The following is a 26,708-nucleotide window of genomic DNA, read 5'->3' on the forward strand; positions in this document are numbered from 1 at the left end:
TATGTTTTTCATATGGACGTTTTTATTTTTGGAAAATGGGCAGAAAAGCGTCCTAAGGACCAAAACTTATACCTAGCTCATTTTCAAAAATAAAAGATAAGATGTTTGGCAGCTTTGAAAATGGGCACAAAACATCCAACCTCAGACTTAGGCATATTTTTTATTATGATCCTCTCTATATGTTGAGGTGAGAGACCTCAATAGGAGACTGTATGCAGACCCTGGCTCCCTCTTTGGAATCCAGTACACTGTCATGTTCCTTGAATCCTATCAGAAGGTGGCGCTCTTGTGCAGTGACTAGGATTTTGTATTGTGTATTGTTAGAAGAAACTATGTAGCTTCATTTCATCCATCAGTTTCCAAACTTATTTGCAGTGCAATTTTAGCTCTCAGTGATTTCTTGCTGTCTTAATCCTTGGACCATGTAGAATTAATTATAGCCGTGTATAAGTCATGACTGATTAGGGCAGAATTTCATTAAGTAGTTCAATAAACACGAGGATCAAGCAACCAAAGGACAATTAGCAGCCTATAGTACTGGAACAGGCATGCATTGTTCTGTAATGAGAATTAATGGGTGTGTGTTCTATGTAAAGACAAATTATTTGCTTCATATTTGACTTCCTGGAATGTGACACTTTCTTCTTTCAGGTGGGAGAAGATTTTTAAATTCCAGTTATGGAATACAATTGGAGCTTACTGGAATAAGGCATTCCTTACAGTCATAATCATACTGATTGTCCTGTTTCTTGGTAAGTAATAATACAACAGTGTAGAAAATCACAATTATACCTTTTTCCAAACATACTAATTCCAGGTGAAAACAGCAGGTAAGGGGCTACAATATGCATTTTAAAAGGGAAAGTGCATTGTTTGTGCTATAATTATTTTCAGAACGAGGAACATGTCCGTTCACTGTGGGTAAGAACTTGGCAACTTGGACATCATTTGGACAATTATAGCAGATGGAAATGGGAAGATCCAGGAGATGAAATGTATCTGCCTGCCCTTTAATTATCATATGTATTGCTGTGCTTTTTTATGTAAATAACTTTTTCTTTGCTAAATTCAGTATTTGTATTTTATGTGATACATAAATTATTAATTTAAATATGTGACTACTACTACTACTATTATTAATTATTTCTATAGCGCTACCAGACGCACACAGCGCTGCACAGAGTCACAAAGAGTAAGAAAACAGTACATGCTCGAAAGAGCTTAAATCTAAACAGGCAAGACAGACAAACAGGATGTCATGGATACAGTTAAGGGGAACGGTTAATCAGTGGGCTGGATTGGACGGCAGAGGAGTAGGGTTAAGGATTGAAAGCTAAATCAAAAAGATGGATTTTTAGTCTGCTTTTAAACAAGGGAAGGGGCTCGACAGACATACTCGGGTAACTTATTCAAGGCATTAGGGCAGCTAGATGAAAGGAACGAAGTCTGGAATTGTCAGTGGAGGAGAAGGGTAACACTAAGAGTGACTTATCTGAGGACCGGAGTTCTCTGGGAAGTGTATAAGGAGAGAAAAGCGAGGAGAGATATTGAGGGGCAGCAGAATGAACACACTTGTAGGTCAGCAATAAGATCTTGAATTGTATACGATGGCAGATAAGGAGCCAGTGAAGTAACTTAAGGAGAGGGGTGACATGAGTGTAACGAGGTTGGTAGAAGATGAGTCGCGCAGCAGAGTTTTGCACAGATTGCAAGGGGGAGAGGCGACTGAGGGATACCAGTTAGGAGTAGATTACAGTAATCTAAGCGTGAGGTTATGAAAGCTTGAACAAGGGTCCGGGTAGTGTGCTTAGAGAGGAAGGGGTAAATTTTGGTGATATTGAAGAGATAGAAGCAACAGGTCTTAGCAGTTTGTTGGATATATGTAGAAAATGTGAGGTCAGAATCGAAGACCATCCAAAGTTGCGAGCAGAGGAGACTGGAACAGTGACAGTATTATTTACAATACTCTTAAGAATTCTGTCGCATTGAAAGAGGGTCTGTTAGTAACCTAGTAAATGACAGCAAATAAAGACCTGAACGGTCCATCCAGTCTGTCCATTAACTTGTCTCTTTTCTTTGATGTTTCTGGGCCATAGACTGTAAAGTCCACCTGGTACTGTCCTAGGTTCCAACTACTGAGTTGCTGTCCAACTCACTCAAGCCTATCCAACCATCCTGTTGTTTGCAGAATACCTACCCTAAAGTTTGGTCAGTAACATCCTCATGTATTAGTAGAGTTCCCATTGATGCCCTCCCTAGCCCATCCTACACCGAATCACCATATATGGGACACAGACCGTGCAAGTCTGGCCAGTACCGGCCTTAGTTCTTTCAGTTTTACCATTCATTTTCTAATTAGAGATCCTCTGTGTTTATCTTGTGCTTTTTTATAAATTCTGTCACCATTTTCCTCTTCACCATTTCCCTTGGGAGGGCATTCTAGACATCCACTACCCTCTTCATGAAAAAATTTCCTAACATTACTCTTAAGTCTTCTTCCCTGCAACCTTAAGGTTAGGTCATAGCACTTTAATGCATATCTATTCTTTTAGCTTCCTTCTTGGGCTCCCCACTGCTCAGCTACTTCCACAGTTTGGGCTCCTCTCTGCACCTGTGAAATGTTACTAGCAGGGTTGGATATTGATGCTGTTGTACTTGAACCACCAGTGTCAGGATCTAGGGCAGAGGTGGGCAACTCTGGTCCTCGAAGGCTGGAATCCAGTCAGGTTTTCAGGATTTCCCCAATGAATATGTATTGAAAGTAGTGCATGCAAATAGATCTCATGCATAGTCATTGGGGAAATCCTGAAAACCCGACTGGATTCCGGCCCTCGAGGACCAGAGTTGCCCACCCCTGACCTAGGGTGACATTAAGGCTGTTATTTCCACACTGCTTTCAGGAGGAAAGGAGGAACAGTAGGCATGTAGAGTCCCAAGGGAACTACACCTACAGAATAGGAGCCTCTGACTTATGTCTTGATCAACCACTCTCAGAAGACAAGGCAGATGCAAAGCATGCCCTTCACAATTCCTTTGTAATTATTTTGTTTTCATTGTCAACAGAATGAGTTTCTCACAGAATGCTATTTCATTTGCACGCTCTTTGCACTGAAATAATCCATTTGGCATTTGACTTTCTTATATGATTCAGGGAAATACACAAACTCTGGTGTTTCAACATCATAAATATGTTTATTTAGAAGAATGAATGCCAAGGTGAGTAAGGATATCTGAAGGCGATGCCACTGAGCAAAGAACAAGTATTCAAAATGTCATCAGTCATTATTCAGTGTCTAGCAAACTAGATAAAGACAAGTTAATAGTATGATGCTTAGACTTACTTAAAAACACACTGCAATAGCTAGCTATATGAGGAAAAGAAATTGAAAGAAATATATATTGTGTGCATCTTATGTTGTATTTTGGCAAAGGCCTTCAGTGGCACTTCTATCAGACATCTGCTTTGCATACAGCACACAGATTCCTAGTTCTGATTTTCTAACTTTTCCCCCTATATAATCTGCTTTTTGTCCTGTAAAATATTATATGAAAAAATTCAGGACTGGATCCAAATAATCTCATAATGACATGGAATTGGGGCAAGGGAAGAACAAGCTGGCCTACAAGAGGAGTTGGAGTGAGATGGTTAGCTCCTATGCCCAAGTAAATAATGCAAGTAGTCGATGTCATCAGGATGGGTCTTTAATATTAGGAGCAGATTTCTACTTAATGATATTTTATAGGGAGTATTTAGAAATCTATATTTAATATTGATGTTGGCTAAATAGTATGGTTAATGGAATCAAATAAAAAAACTGCCTTGCTTGATACCCAGATATGGCCAAATGGCCCATCCAGTCTGTCCATCCACAACATCCACTATCTCCTCCTCTCCTTAAGAGATCTCACATGCTTGCCCCATGCTATCTTGAATTCAGATACAATCTTCATTTCCACCACCTCCATCGGGAGACTATTCCACACATCTACCACCCTTTCTGTAAAGAAGTATTTTCTTACATTACTCCTGAGCTTATCACCTCTTAACTTCATCCTATGCTCTCTCCTTCCAGAGTTTTCCTTCATTTGAAAAAGACTCACCTCCTGTACATTAATACCACAGAGATATTTAAACATCTCTATTGTATCTCCTCTCTCCCATCTTTCCTCCAAAGTATATCTATTAAGGTCTCTAAGACCATCCCCATATGATTTATGACAAAGACCACTAACCAATTTTGTAGCAGCCCTATGGACCGACTCCATCCTATTTATATCTTTTTGAAGGTGGGGTCTTCAAAATTGCACACAATATTCCAAATGGGGCCTCACCAGAGACTTATACAATGGCATTATCACCTCCCTTTTCCTACTGGCCATTCCTCTCATTTTGCACCCAAGCAGCCTCCTGACTTTGACCGTTGCCTTTTCTATCCACCCTGAGATCATCAGACACAATCACTCCCAAGTCCCACTCTTCTTCTGCACACAGAAGTACTTCACCTCCTATACTATACTGTTCTGGATTTTTGCAGCCCAAGTGCATGACCTTGCTTTTTTTTTTTTTTAGCATTAAATCTGTACCTTTTGTGAAGGATGTAAAAAGTAATAAATTTGTCATTTCAGTATGGTCTTTTAAAAGATTTTTTTTTTCTGACTACAGATTTAGAGTATCTAGCTAACAGCTTCTCCTGGTATTAATGCCTGGGATTGACAATCTGCTAAGTCAGAATAGATTAGGCAGTACCTTAAAAACTGAAAACGGTAAAAGTAGTGGGTAAGAACTAATGTATTGAAGAAGTAACAAAGGAGTTTTCAGATTGACACCTTTAAATCTAAAAATGAAACCTTTTGCAGATGGTAATGCATATGCAAATAGTTTAGTAGGTATTCAGGACTATAAAATTATTTTTGGCACACATTTTGCATTTGTTTGTGCACTAATAATGTAGTGGAGTTTTTTGACCCGTGATTGTGATTTTTCCCTGTTTTTTGAACCAGTATCTGGGTAGTGGTGTAGCTCACTGAGGTCTTATGTCCACAAACCTTAGGATTTTAGAGTTGTTGGTATTGTCATTACTTTTCTATACAATTGCACTCAGTATTTTTTATTTGATTTATATTTTCTCTTCTGTTCTTATATGCAATGTGTGTGTGTGTATGCATGCATGTATTTATTTCAGTTTATGGTTAATGAAATGTCAATATTTGGTTTGCTTAGATATAGTTTATTTTTTTTTTTATCTTCTTGTTGCCTCCAAAACTGGACTGTATAAGGCAGTGGTCTCAAACTCAAACCCTTTGCAGGGCCACATTTTGGATTTGTAGGTACTTGGAGGGCCTCAGAAAAATAGTTAATGTCTTATTAAAGAAATGACAATTTTGCATGAAGTAAAAATCTTTATAGTTTATAAATCTTTCCTTTTGGCTAAGTCTTAATAATAATAATGTCATTTATAGCTAAAGAGAGATATGATAAGAACATAAGAATTGCCTCTGCCGAGTCAGACCACAGGTCCATCATGCCCAGCAGTCCGCTCTCTCGGCGGCTCCCTAGGTCAATGACCTTTAAGTGATCTAGTACTCTAAACATTTGTACTGTGTAGTACCCCTCTAATTATACCCTTCAATCCCCTTTTCCTTCAGGAATTTGTCCAGTCCCATTTTGAAACCTAACATTGTACTCTGCTTTACACTTTCTCCGGAAGTGCATTCCAGGTGTCCACCACCCTCTGAGTGAAGAAGAACTTCCTGGCATTTGTTCTGAATCTGTCTCCCTTCAATTTTTCCGAATGCCCTCTAGTTTTTGTTGCCCCTGCCAGTCTGAAGAATCTGTCCCTCTCTACCTTCTCTATACCTTTTATGATCTTGTAAGTTTCTATCATATCCCCTCTAAGCCTCTGCTTCTCCAGGGAATAGAGCCCCAGCCTGTCCAGTCTCTCAGCATACGAAAGGTTCTCCGTGCCCTTTATCATTTTTGTTGCTCTTCTCTGGACCCTCTTTGTGATTAGGATAAACATACCGAGGGCCTCAAAATAGTACCTGGTGGGCTGCATGTGGTCCCCAGGCCGCGAGTTTGAGACCACTGATATAAGGGCAGTTCTACAACTGGATGTCAACATTTATGTACTTCTTGGCATGCAAAATTACATAATGCCAACACTTACCCACAAAGTGCTATTCTGTAAGGGCACGTGTAAGTGATGTAGCATGTAAAAAGAGGAGTGTTCACATTGGCAGGCAATATGTGGGGCTGACACTTATGTATGTAACTTACAGTATACTTCCATATTTATACCAGCCCTATGGCTGGTACAACTGTGGATGTGCAAATGTTAGGTGGTGCTCTATGAAAAACCAGCCCTCATCTTAATTCACCAAATTTAATTTAATCCAACATCTGTTATGTTATGGCTAACTGTTACATTAAAAAAAACCAACAAAGAGAGGCGCCGGAGATGTCAAATCCAACCTGTGGTCACAAAGTCTTTATTTGCAGTTTGTATCAAAGTTTTATAACAAGTCTTAAAACAAGCAAAGTTCCAATAAACAAAGTCCCGACTAGGATCCAAGTTTCGGCAATACCATCGTCTTCCTCAGGGGACAATTATGAACTGAAAAACATACAAACATTGAAACAAATGACGTCTGAGCAATTAACTATTATAACAAACATATAAATGAACCAAATGATTAGTACATTTACATATACAATCAATTGTTAAAATCACATAAAGTAGAGAAGTTGAAGACTATGAGAAGGACAAAATGTAAACAAGTGATTTGATAGGAGCGAAAAGAACTTCAATTAATGTAGGATGCTCTTGCCAATGAGTCTTTTCCACCAAGGAAAAACTGTTAAAAATGATGAATATGAAGCTCAAGAATAAAAATTTGATGGAAACAAGGGGGGACAGTTTGACAGATCATAAAGTGCTCCCATCAAACTGTCCTTCCTTTTCTTTCTCTTCGGCACATTTTTAGGCAATGTGAGCTTAAATACCACAGTATTTGTCATTTTTATTTTACATTGTATCTTTAGCCTTTTTGGGGCAGTTTAGATGGCTAACGTAATCATTTCCTCTTTCTCAATTTTTTAGTATCTGATTACGGTCTTATCAGGTGCACCCTTTTGCAAGCCATCTCGCATTCTTTTATCACCTCAAACGAAGCAGAAACCATTCATAGCACACTCAACATACTTAGCACATGTATTAAACTGGATGCTTGTCATTTGAAAAATGTTTTTCCTCCACATGTTAAACTGAGTTGATGTGACATTATTTTACTATGTTACTGTTAAAAGCACCCAAAAATTGGAGAGAAAATCTATCTTCTTCTGTGATGCTAACTTAATATATACCATCAATAATCACAGCTTAAATTTAAAAACATTTCAAATTAAATATTTATGTGAAAAACTCAGACCCGGAACCCGTGAAAATAGTGTAACACCACCACCTGAGGTTCAATGGGGGACCATTATAGTTTTTCACTGTCCCCATATACCATCCAAACAATTTAACACAATTTTTGTTTTGGATTACTAGTGTCCTTCCCTGAAGAAGACTTGAAACTCGAGTCGGGGGGACAGGGTTATTAGAGTGAATTTTTCTTCAATCAACATAATATTTGTTTTTTATTGCACTTGTCACTTTATAAACCTCTGAGGTTCCACAACAGCGATATTCCATCCGATTCAGATAAGTACCTGGTGTATTTATTGGGTTAAATTGTTTGGATGGTATATGGGGACAGTGAAAAACTATGATGGTCCCCCATTGAACCTCAGGTGGTGGTGTTACACTATTTTCACGGGTTTCGGGTCTGAGTTTTTCACATAAATATTTAATTTGAAATGTTTTTAAATTTAAGCTGTGATACTGTTAAAAGCACATCACAAATGTGACACTATAGGGCAAATTCTATAAGAAGCACCCAAAATTTAGGCGCCTAATTAGGCACTGTTCAGCGCGATTCAAGTAAAATTAGGTGCTGTTTAATGAATCACGCTGAGTGGAACCTATTTTGGAGGCGCCCATGAAATAGGCCAGCTCTAGGCACAACTAAAAGTTAGGCGCCCAGCTGAGCGCTTAAGCACGCTTAAGAGCAGCGATTCTGCAACAAGGCGCCTAACGTGTAGCCATGCCCACGCTTAATGTGCATAGCGCCTGTTTTCTTGAAGGCCGCCTAAATTTTTAGAGGCGCCTTGTTGCAGAATTGCGCTTTCTTGATGGGCGCCCATGTTTCAATCAGTGCTGATTAAAAAGCTTAACTGGGCTTGGTTTTCAATTTAGACAGGCGCCTATCTAGTTGGGCGCCTCCGAAATAGGTGCCTACCTTTGGGCGCTGGTTACAGAATTTGGGCTTATGTGCTATCGTCATTTTAATGCTGACATTCATTGAATTTTAGAAGTTTTGCACCACAGATGTTTTAAAATATAAAGAATGAGTGTGCACATAAGGCTCTAGCAAGTTCAAGCTTGAGCAATATCAGTTTTTCATCGTTGGTTTTTGTTCTTTATTTAGTTGTTCTATATTTTGTTCTTTATTTAGTTGTTCTATATTTAGTTGTGTCCTTTTTTAATCAACTTTTGGAGAATGCTCTTATATTTTTTTATTTATCTTTACTGGTTTATATTCATGGATGTATGTTTTAATGTTTTTATCCGCCTCCCTTCTTTTACTATTATTAATTGTTTATCCATCCATTATTTTTTATGTCCAGTACAATTTGTTCATATTGTATTTAATTTTTTGCTTCCATTAAATTTTTATTATTGGGCTTCATATTCATCATTTTTAACAGTTTTTCCTTGGTGGAAAAGATTCATTGGCAAGAACATCCTACATTAAGAACATAAGTAGTGCCTCTGCTGGGTCAGACCAGAAGTCCATCATGCCCAGCAGTCCGCTCACGCGGCGGCCCATCAGGTCCAGAACCTGTATAGTGATCCTCTATCTATACCCTTCTATCCCCTTTTCCTTTAGGAAATTATCTAATCCCTTCTTGAACCCCAATACCGTACTCTATCCTATCACACCCTCTGGAAGCGCATTTGGGTGAAGAAGAACTTCCTAGCATTGGTTCTGAGTCTGTCCCCTTTTAATTTATCCAAATGCCCTCTCATTCTTGTAGTTTTCAAAAGTTTGAAGAATCTGTCCCTCTCCACTTTCTCTATGCCTTTCATGATCTTGTAAGCTCTATCTTGTCCCTTCTAAGTCTCCGCTTTTCCAGGGAAAAGAGCCCCAGTTTCTCTAATCTCTCAGCATATGAAAGGTTTTTCATACCCTTTATCGCTCTTTTCTGAACTCTTTTTTGAAGTTCTTTTTGCTCCTATCAAATCACTTGTGTACATTTTGTCCTTCTCACAGTCTTCAACTGCTTCTCTACTTTATGTGATTTTAACAATTGATTGTATATGTAAATGTACTAGTCATTTGGTTCATTTATATGTTTGTTATAATAGTTAATTGCTCAGATGTCATTTGTTTCAATGTTCATGTTTTTCAGTTCATAATTTTGCCCTGAGGAAGGCGATGGTATCGCCGAAACCTGGATCCTAGTCGGGACTTTGTTTTTTGAAACTTTGCTTGTTTTAATACATGTTATAAAACTTTGATACAAACTGCAAATAAAGGCTTTGTGACCACAGGCTGGATTTGACATCTCCAGTGCCTCTCTTTGTTTGTTTTGCTTTGCCTCGAGGCCTGATACCTTCTTTCCCTTTCCCTATAACTGTTGCATAGCACAATATAAGGTGAAAATTGTGAGTAAAACGTGGAAGGAATCAGTTTTCTGTGAGGGCCTGAACAACTCGGAGCCCTCCGGACAAATTTCTGCATAAAATCACACCACTTTTTGTGGTATAATGCAGGTATGTCCCATACATCATCCTCCTAACCATATAAAATAATAATTATAAGTGTCCCAGTGAAAGTGAGAATTTAAACTGAAACTAAAAATAGTCACCACAAATATGTGCATTGAGTTATTTTAAGTTTAGCATATACTAAATCAAAAAACTCAGAGCAAGTAGAGACTTACCCGACAGAGCACCCAGTTTGTTTTCTTCATCAGGGGCAACTGCAGATTCACAAACCTCTTACAGTAAAAATCTCTTATCCAAAATGACTCTCTATTATGGTTGTAGACACCCATGCCTTGAAGATAAGTCTCTTCTTGTTCTGAATTTTTTGATTTAGTATATGCAAGACTTAAAATCACTCAATGCATTATTTTTAGTTTCAGTGTAAAATATCACTTTCACTGGATCACTTATAATTTTACGTGGTTAGGAGGATGATATATGGGACACACCTGCATTATATCACAAATATAGTGGTGTGATTTTATGCAGTTAGCCATAACACAATAGATATTGGATTAAAATTAATTTGGTGAATTGAGATGAGATGAGGGCTGGTTTTTCCTATAGCATTAAATGATTCAAACTCCTCTCGACCATACGTCTTGGCTTTCTTGTTTAAATGTTAGGTGAACCATTTCTAAAATTCTGGGACATCATCAAACCATAATAAAGAGCCATTATTTCCTAATGGAGAAGGCTTGAAACAGTGATGAATTTTCCCAGGAGTGGCCAAAATTACTCAAGGGTTAGAAAAACATAGAAACATAGAAAAATGACGGCAGATAAGGGCCATAGCCCATCAAGTCTGCCCACTCTGCTGACCCACCCCCTTAGTCTACTCTTCTAGAGATCCCGCTCCTAATGACCTATCTCCTTAACTCTACCCTTTTAGGGATCCCACATGGGTATCCCATTTACTCTTAAAATCTTGCACGCTGTTGGTCTCGATTACCTGTACCGGAAGCTCGTTCCAATGATCAACCATTCTTTCGGTTCAGTGACAGCTCATCTGGGAAGTCGCAATGCTTTCAAGAAGAACATCCATAGAACTCCAGGCCTCTCCAGCATCGGCTAAGACCAGTGTTCATAACTTTATAATAAGAAAAAGACTGGGCAAAAATGAGATTCATGGGAGATCGCTGCTGTCCAAGTAACATCAATGCTGCTTTCACATTTGCAGAAACATCTGAATGATCAAGCCTTCGGGGATAATGTTCTATGGACAGACAAGTTCTAAAGTGGAGTTCTTTGAATAGCCCAGGTCCTATTTATTTGTGGTATACAGCAAATATAGAATTCCACAGTAAGAACCTCATACCAACAGTCAAATATTTTGGTGGTGGTCTAAAGGTGAGGGGTTGCTTTGCTGCCTCGGGACATGAAAAACAGTTATTGATGGAATCATGAATTCTGCACTGCACCAGAAAATTCTTAAGGGGAACATCTGGCCATCTGTCTTTAAGCTAAAGCATAAATGTAGTATGCAGCAAGACAATCGAAAAAATCCAAAAGCAAGTCTACATCTAAATGGCTGAGGAGAAACAAAATCAAAGTTTTGGATTGACCTAGTCAAAGTCCTGACTTGAACATAATACAGGTGCTGTGGCAGGACTTGAAATAAGTAATTCATGCATGAAAACAGAGAATTTGCGGGAGCCAATCAGTAAGCCACTCAATGTCAAGCAGCAGCACGAAAGCGCAGTCCTGCTCAGCGGCTGAAGCCGGAACTCGCAGCAGCAACCAACTGGATTAGCAGCGGGGCAGGAGCGCAGAAAGCTTACTCATGCTCGCTACACCTCTGGACCATCAGGGATTCCAGCGGCAGAGGAGGTACGATGGGCAGGGAGGAGGGACAGAGTGGAGAGCCTGAGAGAGGGAGGGATGGAAGAGGGCTGTGTACAGTGCCTGGCAGGGAGGGGGATGGGTGCAGAGCTTGACGGGATGGAGGGAAGAGGGCTGGCTGTAGTGCCTGGCAGGGAGGGGGGCTGGATGCAGAGCCTGACAGGTGATGGAGGGAAGGGAACTGGTTGCAGAGCCTGGCAGGACATTTGAATATTAAGTTGCCTGACTTATATTCAAGTCAACCATTTTTTCTTCTTTTTTGGGGGAAAAATGAGGGTCTCGATTTATATTTGAGTATATACAGTATATGCAATAATAGGGGAAATTAGGAGGGGGGAACCAGAGCCATTGGAAGCCATAACTACTTCCTGTGCAATCTCGCACCATGGAACCCCCCCTACCCCCGTGCAGGGGAGTGTTTTTATGCCGGTTTGTTACTGCAGCTTACATGTGACGCTCACTGCTTTCAGTTTGTTGAGTCCATTTGCTTCGCACTTTTAAAAGTAAAGTACTTTTATAAGCTGCACTACTTGTACTGTTTTTACGTAGAGACTCCTTATGTAGGCCATAGGGCCGAAACACGTATGTGTCAAGTCTTTTTGAAAGTTTGGAAATAAAAGCATCACAGCAGCTTTTGGTCATCACTGTTTTTGTGTAACTTAAAAAATTCTCCATAATTTAGCAACCCCTGCCTATCTCCACATTGTTACAACATTACCAACCTACCAGGAACTACATTCATCTGACGATCTTCTTTTGGAAGTCCCGTCCTCATGACTAGTTTGACTGAAAACCTAGAGATGTTCTTTCTTCTGGAACGCTTTGCTGACAACTCTTCGTACAATATCCAGCTTCAGATCTTTTAAAAAGAGCTTAAAACCATTCTGGGTTTTTTTTTTGTGCCTATGGGGGTCTGCTAACCTTCTTGACCAATGTTTGGACTGTAATTTTCACTGGCTGTCCATTTTCTACTGTCTTAAATTACTGCTGTGTGTGTCCTTTGTAATCTGCCTAGAACTTTGGATAGTGCGGAATATGAATGTACACAATAAAATAAAATCAAGCTATGATGAGCATGTGTTAGTGCTTATCGCAGCTTAGCAAAAGGACCCCTTATTATTTTGTACTACATAAATTGCAGAATTCAAGTGATCCTGGCAAAAATTGGTTTCTTAACAATTTAAATTATCTTTTTTGGACCAACATAAAAATAGTGATAGTGTGTACAAGTTGGTGAGATCTCAGGAGATCTTTCTGAAGACCTTTGATTAATTATTTTGATGTCCTATAGAAGTCTGCATAGAATGTACCTGATGAATACCTTTGACTTTTAAACATAGATATGAGTGTCATCTATTCTAGTATTTGCTCATCTAAGCAGAATCTTTCTTTCTTTGCAGATGCTGTGAGGGAAGTAAGAAAATATTCAGGCACACAGGTGGTAGATAAAGATTCAAAGCTCTATCCCAATGTATATGATCATATCCATATGAAACTTTTTAGATCACAACGAAATCTGTACATCTCTGGATTTTCGCTTTTTCTGTGGCTGTAAGTATAAACTTCTTCCCCCCCAACCTTTCAGAAGTATACTTTACATAATCGTGTAATTTATTATTTATTCACTATACCACAATTCCGAAGATCAAAGCGGAGTACTATCTAAATTTCATACTGATGGAAAGAAACTCCATATTAAGATAGAAGAGCACACAATCAGCTTTCACTTATTTAACCTATACAGTGGTACCTTGGATTACGAGCATAATCCGTTCCAGGAGCATGCACGTAATCCAAAATGCTCGTTTATCAAAGTGAGTTTCCCCATAGGAAATATTGGAAACTCGCTTTGATACGTTCCCCCCCCCCCACGAGAACCGGCATTGCTCCCCCAGAAGGCCCCCCCTGCGATTCGGCACCCCCCCCAATGTGATCCTGCACCCCCCCCGACTCGATCCTGCACCCCCCCCCCCCACCGCTTCTTACAGTCATCTGGGCATCAGCACCGGCATGTCCTGTGCTTGGTGCCAGTGCCCGAAGATCGGCCTCCTCTTCTGCTGGGCCTTGAGCATGCGCTGATCTTCGGGCACCGGCACCAAGCACAGGACATGCCAGTGCCGGTGCCCAGATGACTATAAGAAGCGGCGGGGGGGGGGGGTGCAGGATCGCGTTGGGTGGGGCGCTCGTAAATCAAGCCACGCTCGGTTTCCGAGGCGCTAATTTTGCAAAACACTCGCAAACCGGTGCACTCGTAAACCGAGGTACCACTGTACTCTTATCATGTTGGCACTTTTCCATCGACTGTGTCATATTGGTTGTCTGCTGTCATCTGTGTTTCATATCACTGTCTTTTGTATGATGCAAGAAAAGCAGTTCAAATATCCAAGTCAGGAAATAGTTTCTCTTGTTTATTTGTCCTTTTCTTTGCTATTTCTTCCATCTTGTCTCCATAATATGATTGCTTTTATTTACTTAGGGCTCCTTTTACAAAGGCGCACTAGCATTTTTAGCGCACGCACCGGATTAGCGTGCGCTACCGAAAAACTACCGCCTGCTCAAGAGGAGGCAGTAGCGGCTAGCGCGCACTATTCTGCATGTTAAGGCCCTAACGCACCTTTGTAAAAGGAGCCCTTAGTCTTGAGCAGTTCTGGAAAAGGAATTTAAATCATTTTTTATAAAGCAGAATTGTTTTCTAATCCTTTACTATGATTTTTTTTTTTTTTTTTAGTAAAAAGATATCGACCGAAATGCTGTACTAATATACAAATATATCAACTGTATGCAATATACCTTTTTCACAAGATAATGCAAATTAATTGCTAATAGGATAATATATCACAGAACCTCTTGTACAAAACCATACCATAAACTTGTGGGCAACCATGTAGGTAAAGTTTTGAAAATTCTAAAGCAGTGGTTTCAACCCAGTACATCCAGCCAGTTGGGTTATCCAAAATGACTATACCTTCATCTCCTATCATAAGAACATAAGCAATGCCTCTGCTGGGTCAGACCTGAGGTCCATCTTGCCCAGCAGTCCGCTCACGCGGCAGCCCAACAGGTCCAGGACCTTAGCAGTAATCCTCTATTTATACCCTTCTATTCCCTTTTCCAGCAGGAAAATGTCCAATCCTCTCTTAAATCCCAGTACTGTATTCTGCCCTATAACGTCCTCTGGAAGCACATTCCAAGTGTCCACCACACGTTGAGTAAAGAAGAACTTCCTGGCATTTGTATTGAATCTGTCCCCTTTCAACTAGAGAATGACACGGGAATGGACAGGGTCAGGGGCAGAGCCTGCAGGGACAGGTCAGGGACAGGGCCAAACTTTGTCCCCGTGTCATTCTCTAAAAACTTAAGACTAGTATGAATATGTAAAAGCTTAACACATCTTAGACAATTGGCAACTGAATTCAATGATTTAAAAAAAAATGCAGCAGCTGCTATTGGATTTAAATGAACTATTGTTAAATGACATCTTTTGTGTCTTGTCTGCTGATCAGACGTTTACCATCTACAACGTCCTTCCATCATGTGCCCAAGCATCTTACTGTTACTTCAACAGATTCATCAATTGTTGCTGGCATCGAGGAGCATTTCCAACATTTATTAGACACTTATTTTCTTGTTCATCCACTACGCAGTTTAGGTTCTCTTCTACCCATGTCTGAAAGACAATCCAATTATCTTCCCAGATGACACAAAAGCACAGGCAACTGAATCTTTGGAATGATTGTGCCAAAACCAGATTGAAATGGAAGACTCTATTTGTGATTTATAAACAGTTGTACATAATATTGTCCCTTTTTATACTTTAATTAAACAATTTAAATATAAAATCATAAGTATGTGAGGCTTATGCAAATGAGGACAGTGTCTGCAGGGATAGGATGGAGATAGAACTCATGGAGATGGGGACAAAGCCTATAGAGACAGGGCGGGGATGGGGACAAAGCCTACGGGAATGGAGACAAACTTTGTCCCATATCATTTTGTTGATGAAGCATTCTGAGTCAGGGAGGGGATGAACATATTTTCCTGTGGCTAGAAGGAACAGTGGAACCCCTATCCTGATAGAGAAAGGGGATGGGATTTGATATAATGCCTTTCTATGATTACAATCAAAGCGGTTTATAGGTATTCATTTTATGCCTGGGGTAATAGAGGGTTAAATAACTTGCCCATAGTCACAAGGAATTGCAATGGGAACTGAGCCTAGTTCCCCTGGTTCTCAAGCTACTGCACTAACCATTAGGCTACTCCTCCACTGAGGAACCTTTGTGGCCAGGATAGAGAGGAACAGAGAAGAACACAGACTTATTTTGTCAGTGTTTTCCCCATCCCACCCCTCATGACAAATTAGCTGTCCTTACCCCTCAAACAAAGCAGAGAGACTAGGCCTGTGGTGAGCAGAGAGTAGGAGATTAGAGTTTGGGGTGTGATGGAATCATTTTCACCCTCTTTGATCCCAGATTTCCTTGCTCAAACCACGATAACTTTTTAATATTCCTTTCATGATTTTATATCCCCTTCTCTGTTTTCTCTACTTCCTGATGCCTCTGCTCCCCAAATCCCTTCTCTGAGATCCCCTCTTTCTCCCCACAACTCAAATATCTTCCTTTTTGTGCTCTATCTCTTGCCTTCTTCCAGCACTAAGATTCCTCCCCCTATCTCCCCAAAAATAAGTTACAGTAATTGGAAATACAATAACTTACAAAAACTCCTCATAGTTGCTGCAGAATTTTGACAGATCAGACACAGAAAGCCTTGGCTGGGCCTATAGTACCTAGACAGCCAGGAGACTACAAATCTTGTAGTCTAAATGCCTTTCTCACATGGCACAAGAAAAGCCAACAAGAACTGTAGATTTAAATGTTTTCTTTTACTGAAATATTCTTAGAATAATGACTTAAATTTGGAAATACAGACAGAATTATTGGGGGTAATATTCAGCCAAAAACAGTTAGCATTTCCCTAGACTCGGAGAAAGGAGTAGGGGAGAACCAATTAAATCCAACTAACTACAGAGTCAATAACTGTCAAGCTTGACTGTTTATTAGCCCTTAAAATGCTTTCAGCTTGTTCTGCCTTTTTGCTCAACACATGCAGATTCATTGAAAATACAGTATTTGCCTATACACAAGTCAGGCACAGTATTGGCTAGACCTTGTGACTCCTGAGGCAGGTGTTTATTGCTGAAACATAGATCTGTGTCGTCTGGAACCATTTATTTATTTATTTAAGGTATTTATATACCGCCTATCAAAGTTATCTAAGCGGTTTGCAATCAGGTACTCAAGCATTTTTCCATGTCTGTCCTGGTGGGCTCACAATATATCTAACGTACCTGGGGCAATGGAGGATTGAGTGACTTGCCCAGGGTCACAAGGAGCGGTGCGGGATTTGAACCTACAAACTCAGGGTGCTGAGGCTTTAGCTCTAACCACTATACCACTTCTTTTCATGTGTATTGCAGATATTTTTCTGTATTTTAATAAAATAAGGCAATATGTTTTTATATTTTATTGGTTTAAAAATATTTATTGTGATTTGTTGTTTTGTTTTTTTTTGGTCTGCTATCGAATACTACAGTATTTTATGTACTGTGTGTTTATTCACCTCTGTAGTTAGATGGAATTTGATTGGTCCTACACTACTCCTTTCCCAGAAGAGTCTCCAATTTACTTGTCTCCTAATTTTGAGTTATATAGACCATCAAGGAATACAAGATGTTCTTACTTATTTGCCTATCCTAAGCCAAATGGTGTCAGATATAAGACCTTTTTTGATAAGACCTTAGCGTTTCAGGCAGGTAAACTACAATCCTGGCTTGGTGAATGTATTCATCAAGCCATATCTTACTGTTCTTTTTGAAAATTAGTTAAGTCTTCTTTGTTTGACAAATTTATTACTTAGTTGGGTAGTTTTAAGATTGTAATTCATTTTTAACTTTTTATAATGATTTTATTTTTATGGTGTGAATGTATTTCGCTAATTGTTCATTTTCTTAAGGTGTAAACCGCCTAAAACTCTTGGTAATGGCAGTATAAAAGAATAAATTTATTATTTATTATTATTAATGTATACATTTGTAGAGGGGTTCTTTCCCTTTTTTTTTTTTCTTTTTGCTTCTTTCCAGCTAGACTGTGTTTTGCAGCGAAGAAAAAAATATGTTTAATTCAATTATATGCGATGATTGGGTGATGAAGTGATATTCTTGAGGTTCGCCCCTTGTTTTTGCATCCGTGTCTCTGAGCATATTTTTCATCTAAAGTTGTTATAGTTCTGTTTGCAAAATCTTATCTCTTTAAAGATGCTTTTAATATTTAAACTTGTTAATAAAGGTCTCAAAATGTGCTAAAGTTTAACTACCCCCCTCCCTCTTGTTTTTTTCTACCAAGACAAAAATTGTAACTTTTCCACTTTCCCTCCCAACTCATGTTTGTATTATATGAAAGAATTTTGTCAATATGTTAGTCTCTTTGTACTATACTCTATTTTTAATTTTGTTCATCGCTTAGTAATTCTACTAAGCGTCATCAAATATACTAATAAACTTGAAATTTAAACTTTAACATGCCACAGGAGTGATCCTATATCATTTTTGCTATACTCTCTTTAATCACTCACCAAAGTTTTTGGTTCCCCTTTATCTATTTTGCCCTATCTGATTACTGGCATTAAATATCCAGGTACTTGGAAGCCTGCTGGGAGTTACCCAGGCACCACCGATATTCAGTAGCAGTAGCCTGGTTAAGAGCCCCTTTTACAAAACTGCAGTAAATGTAAGGAAGCCCATAGGAATTGAATGGGCTTCAGTGAATTTAATGCAGCAGCATCACAACTGTAGCTTTGTAAAAGGGGCCCTAATTTAGGACAGCCTTTAACTCGATAGATATCTGTGAAGCACTGCTAAATATTTGCAATACCCAGGTAACTCCCAATTTCACCCCTGTCTTAACCAGAGGGTGCCACTGAATATTTGGGCAGACTGCTGCAGTACTATCCGTTTATGTGCCACTGTCTGGGTTTGGCCTGATCAGCACAATTTAACTAGGCAGGAACCTCTCTTGCCTGTTTAAATCACTTTGGATATTGACTCCTATTTGATTATGCATGTTATTAAAATATATTATGTTTCTTTTCTAGTGTGTTAAGACGTATTATTATTCTTCTTACTCAACTGGCTACAGAGATGGGATGTACCTTGGCTCTGAAAGCACAAGTGGAAAGCAGCAGTGACGCTATTATAAAATATATGGAGGAAAACAAGAAGATGAAGCAGGTCCTTTTTTGTTTGTTTTCTTTTTTTTACATTTTTATGTTTTGTGTGCATCACAGTCAAAATATCCTGAGGAATATTTTTCAAAAGTCTATGTTTAGTTGAAAGGAAGGCAAAGAGCCAGAATAAAACTAAAGAAAAACCATAATCCACTTAAGCAGCAAGCAGGGCTATAACTAGAGATTTGCTAACTGAACATTGCCCAGAGTACTATAGTTTTTAGGGTACCATACTGCATCGTTGTGATTTATACAGTAATGCTGTTAGTTCTCACATTGGCAGCAGGTGCAAGTAGCCACAACCAGTCAATTAACTGCATGTTATACCACTAGACTAAGGTGGGAGGGAGTTACTAAGCTGTAATAAAATATGTCACCGGACTCTCTGACCTGCAGTAACTCAGAACCATAGGTTAATGGCTCCCTTGATAAAGAAATATCACAGCTTGTGATCAACCTGGGTTGTTAGTGACTAGATCTCATTGCATAAAATTGGACCTCTGCTAAATTCATTCAAGTTAGTGTCAAAATAACACATCTTAATGGTAGTCAACATTGATAGCTATGCCCTTAATTTTCTCATCAAATGTACATACAATACTTTTGATTTCAAGTGGTGCCATGTAGATATATTTTCAAAAGCTCCCTGAGAGTGGCTAAAACCATGGCTAAACTGTATCCCATGGATCAGGAATTCCAGCAAATGTTTGCTATGCCAAAAGTAGACTCCCTACTGGCCCAGGTGACCAAACGCACTTCTCTACCCAATGAGGGGGGTGGTTTTTTTGTGTAAATCATTTTTATTAGAGTAAACAAAATACAAAATACACAGCAACATGCCATATCACAGAACTCTGGATTTGTTATATAAAACCAACTCCAAACCCCCTACCACCCATCCACCCACTTCCCACCCAACCCCGGCAGCAGCAGCAGCAACCAACATAAAGCAGAAAAATAATAGGAATGAAAGAAAAGTAACAGGAATACATTAAACTTCCCAAAGCTTGTGTTGAATATAAGGGGCAAAAGTTAAACTAAAGGGCCGCCAACATAGGCAGAACAACCGCCCTACTTTAGATGATAAATCAGCAATGTCCCTGCGTTCTAATAACATTTGTTGAAGCATTAATGCTCTCCACTGAGAGAGAGATGGAGGCTGGGGTGAGAGCCATTGCAACAGAATACACTTCCGTCCCAGCAACACTGTTCTCCGAACGAAGGCTGAACAGCCAGGTCGAGGAGGATGCAGCCGGATCTGTAAGGTGAAGAGAAAAGTCGGATGTAGGCGCCAGGAACAATGCCAGAGGTGAGCCACAAAAGACAGCACTTGAAGCCAGTAAGAAGACACCAATGGGCACGTCCAAAACATATGTCCAATAGTCGCCAAAGGTTGAGTGCATTTACCACAGCTATGTCCCAATCCAATCCCCATCAAGCATGCTCTCTTCGGAGCGTAGAAAGCACGTAGTATGAATTTATAATTTCGCTCCCGCTCCACGGAAGACAAAGCAGCAGATCTGCCCAGGCGAATACCCCGACAGATCATCTCCTCCAAAATGGGTATCTGAAGATCAGCAGTCCACGCATAATCCAAAGTACCAGATAGCACCTGTAAGAATTTATGATAAAGTTTCAAAGGCTCAGTTCCTGAGCCGTGAGGCAGAGAGCAGCCTGCAACTTATCTTGAGCGTCCTCCAGCAATATCGCCGGGGTCAAAGTATGTAAGTAATGTTGAAGTTGTCGATGAGCAAACCAATCTGTAGATGGTAGATGAAACATCGCCTGTAGTTCTGCAAAAGGGATGGGGAGACCGGCGTGTGTTACCGCCTGGGATACATACTGCAGACCCACATCAGACCATCGATGAAATAGAGCAGAGTCCACCCCAGGCAAAAAGTCTCCATTTCCCCATATAGGGAGGCAAGGGGTTCTGCATGACGAGATCTTCAGTAAGCGGCATAACATCCGCCAAGCCACACGCATAGCTGGCAATAACGGATGTGAATGCAGCTGAGGCAAATCAGGTAAGTGAATAGCATGTAAAAGATAACTAAAATGGTATGGCTGAAAGGGAAAGCATTCAATATCAGGTAGGGAAAAACAAGCAGTGTTACAAAACCAGTCATGTATATGGCGCAACTGACAAGCAAGGTTAAACCTAGAAACACACAAAAGACCCAACCCCCCCCCCTGCGTAATAGGAAGCAGCAGCTTAGAAAGAGCTATCCTAGCTCGTTTGCCCTGCCATAAGTAAGTTGAAAGATGAGATCTGTGTTGAGATAAGTGTTGTTTTGTTAGCATGATAGGAAGTGTTTGGAATAAGTATAGCCATTGGGGGAGAATCATCATGTTGTAAAGAGCTATACGGCCAGAGAGAGAAAGAGGATAAGACTGCCAGTTATGTAACGTAGTAGCAGTACGACGGAGTAAGGGCAAAACATTATCTGTATAAAGCCTATCCAATTTTTGTGGAATGACCACCCCCAAATAAACCAGATGAGAGGAAGCCCACTGTAACGGAAACTCCCCATTCCAGTTCTGTTGTACTTCCAGCATGGTTGGCAGAGCGATAGACTTTTGCTTATTCAGGATCAAGCCCGAGTACATATTAAATTCCTCTAGTAGATCCAGAGCCCGAAGCAGCGAGCGCTGAGGGTTGCCCAAGGTAAGCAAAAGATCGTCTGCAAAGGCCAACACCCTCAATTGAGAGTGACCCTCAGGCAGTCCCTCAATCTCATCATCCCCCTGAAGTGTGCGCAACAATGGATCCAAATATAAAAGAAAAGAAAGAGGGGATAAAGGGCACCCCTGACGCGTTCCTCTGCCAATAGAGAAGGAATGAGATCGCATGCCATTAACTAACACAGAGGCCACAGGATTAGAATAAAGTGCCTGTATAGAAGCTAAATAGCTAGCAGGGAATCCCATGTATTGCAAAAGTTGAAATAAGTAATGCCAATTGACCTTATCAAAAGCTTTGGCAGCATCTAACCCAACTAACAAACCAGGTAAATTCAACTGTTGTGCACGAGAAAACGCAAGAAGAACTCTCCTTACATTAAGTACAGAATGGCGAGTTCGCACAAACCCCACTTGTTCAGGGACAATAAGGGAAGGCAACATAGATTCTAATCGATCTGCCAAGATACGAGCAGAAATTTTTACATCGACATTTAACAGCGATATCGGGCGATAGAACTCCACCTCCGTAGGCGGCTTGGACGGTTTAGGAATAAGCGTAATCAAGGCCTCGTTAGAATAGCGAGGGAACATGCGCTCCGTCTGAATGGTCGAATAGTAAGCCAACAGAGAGTCCCCAATAGAGAAAGATAAGATCTTAAAGAACTCCGGGGAGAAACCATCAGGTCCCGGGGCTGTACATGGTTTTAGTTTCTGAATTGCCAGAAGTACCTCCTGTAAATGGAAGGGTCGATCTAGGCGTGATGTTTGTGCCGCCGTCAATCAAGGCATACCAGCATCCTCTAGATAATCACAGACATACGGGCCCGTGTAGGAACCTGGTGACGCATAAAAAGCCTCAAAATGTCGATAAAAGCTATCAGAAATGTCCCCCGCCGAGGTAAGTATCTTCCCCGAAATGTCATGTATCATCGGGATATAGCGAGACCCCTTCCAACTCTTAGTAATTGACGCCAACAACTTCCCAGCCCTATTTCCGTATTTATACAATTGAAATTTGCAAAAAAACAAGGATTTTTTCGCACAATCATGAATAAGAGAGTTTAAGTTCGCCAACACTGTGTGATATTCATCTCTAGTGGCCACAGTGGGAGTACGTATTAAATCTCATTTTAAGGACACCAGTAGTCGTTCGAGTATCACAATACGGTGTGCAATGCGACGCGTACGAGTAGTTACATAAGCTATGATGTCTCCACGGAGTACCGCTTTAGCTGCATCCCAAAATAAACCAGGCTGGTCAGCATGTTGTGCATTAAAGGACGAATAAGCCTCCCACTTATCCAGTAAAAACTTTTGAAAATGGACATCGTGGTGTAAATAAGAGGGAAATCTCCAACCCGGTCCCTGGCCTAGTGGTCCACCCATCGTGACATCAATCCAAATCATAGTATGATCAGATACCTCCAGGGGGCCGATGGTCGCCTCAGTGACCCTAGAGAAAAGGGATTCTGAGAGTAAGATGTAATCAATTTGCGAGAAAGTCCCATGTGCTCTGGACTGATGTGTATAATCCCGTTCAGTAGGATGTAGTAAGCGCCAGGGGTCCACCAGCCCCATGGTTCGACAAAGATAAGGGACCCCTTTAGTCTGCTTTGTCGATGAGATACCTGACGTCCCAGAGCGATCCATGGTCGACTCTAGAACTTGATTCAGGTCACCCACCAAAATTAGAGGAGTATCGGATTCCTGTAAGCAAAGATTAACCAAATTTTGAAAATAAGAATGTTGATATCCGTTAGGGCCATATCCCACCAAAAGTCGAAAGGATCCCCCAGGTCCCTCCACCTTCGCTAAGAGATAACGGCCCTGTGCATCGCGCCTTTGCACCCGCACAGAGCACGCCAACCCCCTCCGTATCAGAATGGCCACCCCAGCCCTCCTCCCTGGGCCAGATGCATAATGGATGGATCCCACCCAACCCCTCTGGAGCTTCCCATGTTCAATATCAGTAAGTTTGGTCTCCTGGAGACATGCGATGTCTGCACGGTGGTGTTTCAATTGAGATAATATCTTAGTACGTTTTGCAGGAGATGTAATCCCTGACACATTCCAAGATAATATACGCAACTTCTGATCACCTGTAAGGGACTTTATCTAAATAGCTAATGCAAATTAACTCCCAACATGAAAAGATCCCCAGGCGCCCAGCCTCACCCCAAGATCCAAAGTATACAATCCACTCAAACCACTCATACATCCCCACTATAGCAATCCCCCAGTACCATACATATATCATAACCCATGCCCAAAACCATGCTGCTGCTACCACCCCATAACCCCTCACCCCCCCAACCCCCCCCAAACATTCCCAAAACTCCCTACAAAGAGGGAGAAACACAGGGCACAAAAGACACCACGCCCGGGGCCGCCCAGGCAGCAAAAATGAGCTCCCCAAGAGCCAGCAGGACTGGAAACCGCTCCCGGAAAATCTGGCAACTGAATAATCCCATATTAGGTAACGGGCACACTACAGTCACACCTCCCCGTTAGGAGGGTTGTCCAAAAGTTTTATGAAATCAGCAGCAGCCTCAGGAGACTGGAAGGATTTCCAGACTCCATTATGATGAATCCGAAGATGGGCCAGGTAGTTGAACTGGAACCTCCTTTTGAGCTCAGCTAATTTAGCGCACAGAAGGTAGTATGGCTTTCTCTTGTCCTGTAACGCCACCAAAAAGTCTTGACTGATGCGAACCGGAGCACCATCATACTTGAGCAGATCTCGTTTAGCCCGGTATTGTTGCAACAATTCTATCTTGTGGCGAAAATTCAGCAGCTTAAGAATCACCACCCTCGGGCGTGTTTCCAGGCCCGCTCGAGGCCCCAGGCGATGAGCACGTTCCAACTTCAAAGGACCCAGAGAGGGTGGGAGGGGTAGTTCTCCTGTAGCCAGCGTTCCAGTGTGTTCAGCAATAGGCGATCCGCAAGCGTTTCCGGAATACCCATTAATCTCAAATTAGAACGGCGGGAGCGGTTCTCCAAATCATCAATTTTAGCTACCTGGGACAACATCTGGGCCTACAACGTGGATAAGGCCGTCTCCCTGGTCTCTGAAGAGTCTTCTAAAGTCGAGACCCGCTGTTCTAGTTCGGCTGTGCGAGCCGCTGCTGCAGAGAGAAGAGTTTCAATATTTGAGATTTGGGAAGATATAAGTTCCATTTTGGGACTTAAGACCTGCGCGATCGCTTCTCTGATGTCGCCCAGCGCGGTCTCAGTAAAGTGGGAGACCGCCGCTGCAGGGCTCGCCGCCATCTTAGTCTCCACAGGCCGCACTCGTTCGCGCTCCTTCCGAGTTGGTTTAGCTGACATACAGTCTTGCGATCTGGTAACGTAGTTGTCCATATACGTACAGACCAAATGCGGCTCCGCACAGGCTTCGGAGAGCAGCTCCGTCCCGATAATTAAACAAAATAAGTAGGGCAGCCCCGGAGCGAGCGAGGAGACGTCTTCACTCGCTCATAGCGTCACGTGCTCCCTAGGGGGGGTGGTTTTTAAAGATCCGCAGGACTGCAGAATGGATATGGTCCTCAAGAGGTAATATGAGGCTTTGACTTTAGGGGTCAAGGCTGCAGCTGCTGTCTCTTTCTTGGAACACACCTCATACTCTAGACCAGGGGTAGGCAATTCCGGTCCTCGAGAGCTGGAGCCAGGTCAGGTTTTCAGGATAGCCATAATAAATATGTATGAGATGGATTTGCATGCACTGCCTCCTTGAGATGCAAATCTATCTCATGCATATTTATTGTGGATATCCTGAAAACCTGACCTGGCTCTGGCTCTCGAGGACCGGAATTGCCTACCCCTGCTCTAGACAAAGAAATCAGAACCTAACAGACTCTTTGCTCCTGCCTCAGCTTGTGCGGGCAGGAATAGACTACATAGCAGATGCCCTCTATGACATTATCAGTTATGGGGAAAGTCTCAGCCTTATCGATCACCACCTGTTGTGGCAGGTAATTTGACATCTAAAGCGATGCTGAGCAGGCTCCCTTTTAGAGGACAGATCCTGTTCAGCAAGTGCCTAGATGATCTTATGGCCAGTGTACAAGATCACTTGTCCAAATTTTTACCAGACTAGAGGCCAGAGCCAGGGGTCCTTTCATGGCTCGTGGCGCTCTCATCTGAATTCCAAAGGAGCCTCCATTCAAAGAGCCTTACAAGGTTCTATACAGAGAATTTCCTGGTTCTGGAGGAACCAGGATTCAAGTTTCCTCTCCACAGTGTCAACCAAAAAGCCTCAATGGTACCAACTCTCATGACACTCCTCTGAAGATTGGAGATTGGCTCTCAGAATTTCTGGAGGTTTAGGAGCGTATAACGTCCAGCTGCTGGATCCTGGACATTATCAAAGAGGGTTACAAGATAGTTTGTACAACCTCTCTCCAACTGGTTCGTAGATTTGCCAGCAAGCCAGCCAGAGGAAAGCAAACAAGATCAGAGTAATGCTATGCAGATTGCTAGATATTCAAGCCATAGAACCAGTTCCTCCAGATGACTCATGTTCTGGCAGATACTTCATATAATTTGTCATGCCAAAGAAAGGCTCAGAGGAGTTGGAGGCCCATTCTAGATCTCAAGCATGTCAACGTGGCCCTAAGAGTTCCTCAGTTTCGCATGAAAACTGTTCACTCAGTCATTGCAGCCTTAGATTTGATGAAGCTTACTTTCACATCCCCATCTTCCCAGAACACAGGATATTCCTCAGATTCCATGTGTTGGAAAATCACTATCAATTCTCAGCACTTCCCTTTGGGCTAGCAACAGCGCCCCAAACGTTCAGCAAAGTTATGGTGGTAGTGGCCGCTCATCTCCGCAGAGTGTGTTGGCAGGTGCATCCGTACTTGGATGATTGGCTCATCAGAGCAATATCCTGTCCAGAGGGAGAAAAGGTGGTTGCAGCAGTTGTCGAAATGCTGCACAGTGTGGGATGAACTGTGAACTTCCGGAAGAGCCACCTAGTACCATCACAGTCCTTGGCATATCTGTGAATCTTATTCATCATGGTGGAAG

General features: G+C 41.3%; 1 protein-coding gene across 1 annotated transcript in view; it reads left to right on the forward strand.

Annotated features, from left to right (window-relative positions):
• Positions 1-26,708, forward strand: part of LOC117366890 — a 108,407-nt gene that overhangs the window by 60,026 nt on the left and 21,673 nt on the right. The window contains exons 10-12 of the mRNA XM_033958866.1: positions 652-752; positions 13,115-13,265; positions 18,864-18,999. Of these exons, the coding sequence (XP_033814757.1) occupies positions 652-752; positions 13,115-13,265; positions 18,864-18,999 (388 nt within the window). The remainder of the gene's footprint in view (positions 1-651; positions 753-13,114; positions 13,266-18,863; positions 19,000-26,708) is intronic.

This window comes from Geotrypetes seraphini, chromosome 9 (assembly GCF_902459505.1).
Source record: "Geotrypetes seraphini chromosome 9, aGeoSer1.1, whole genome shotgun sequence".
In the NCBI taxonomy this organism is placed as follows: domain Eukaryota; kingdom Metazoa; phylum Chordata; class Amphibia; order Gymnophiona; family Dermophiidae; genus Geotrypetes; species Geotrypetes seraphini.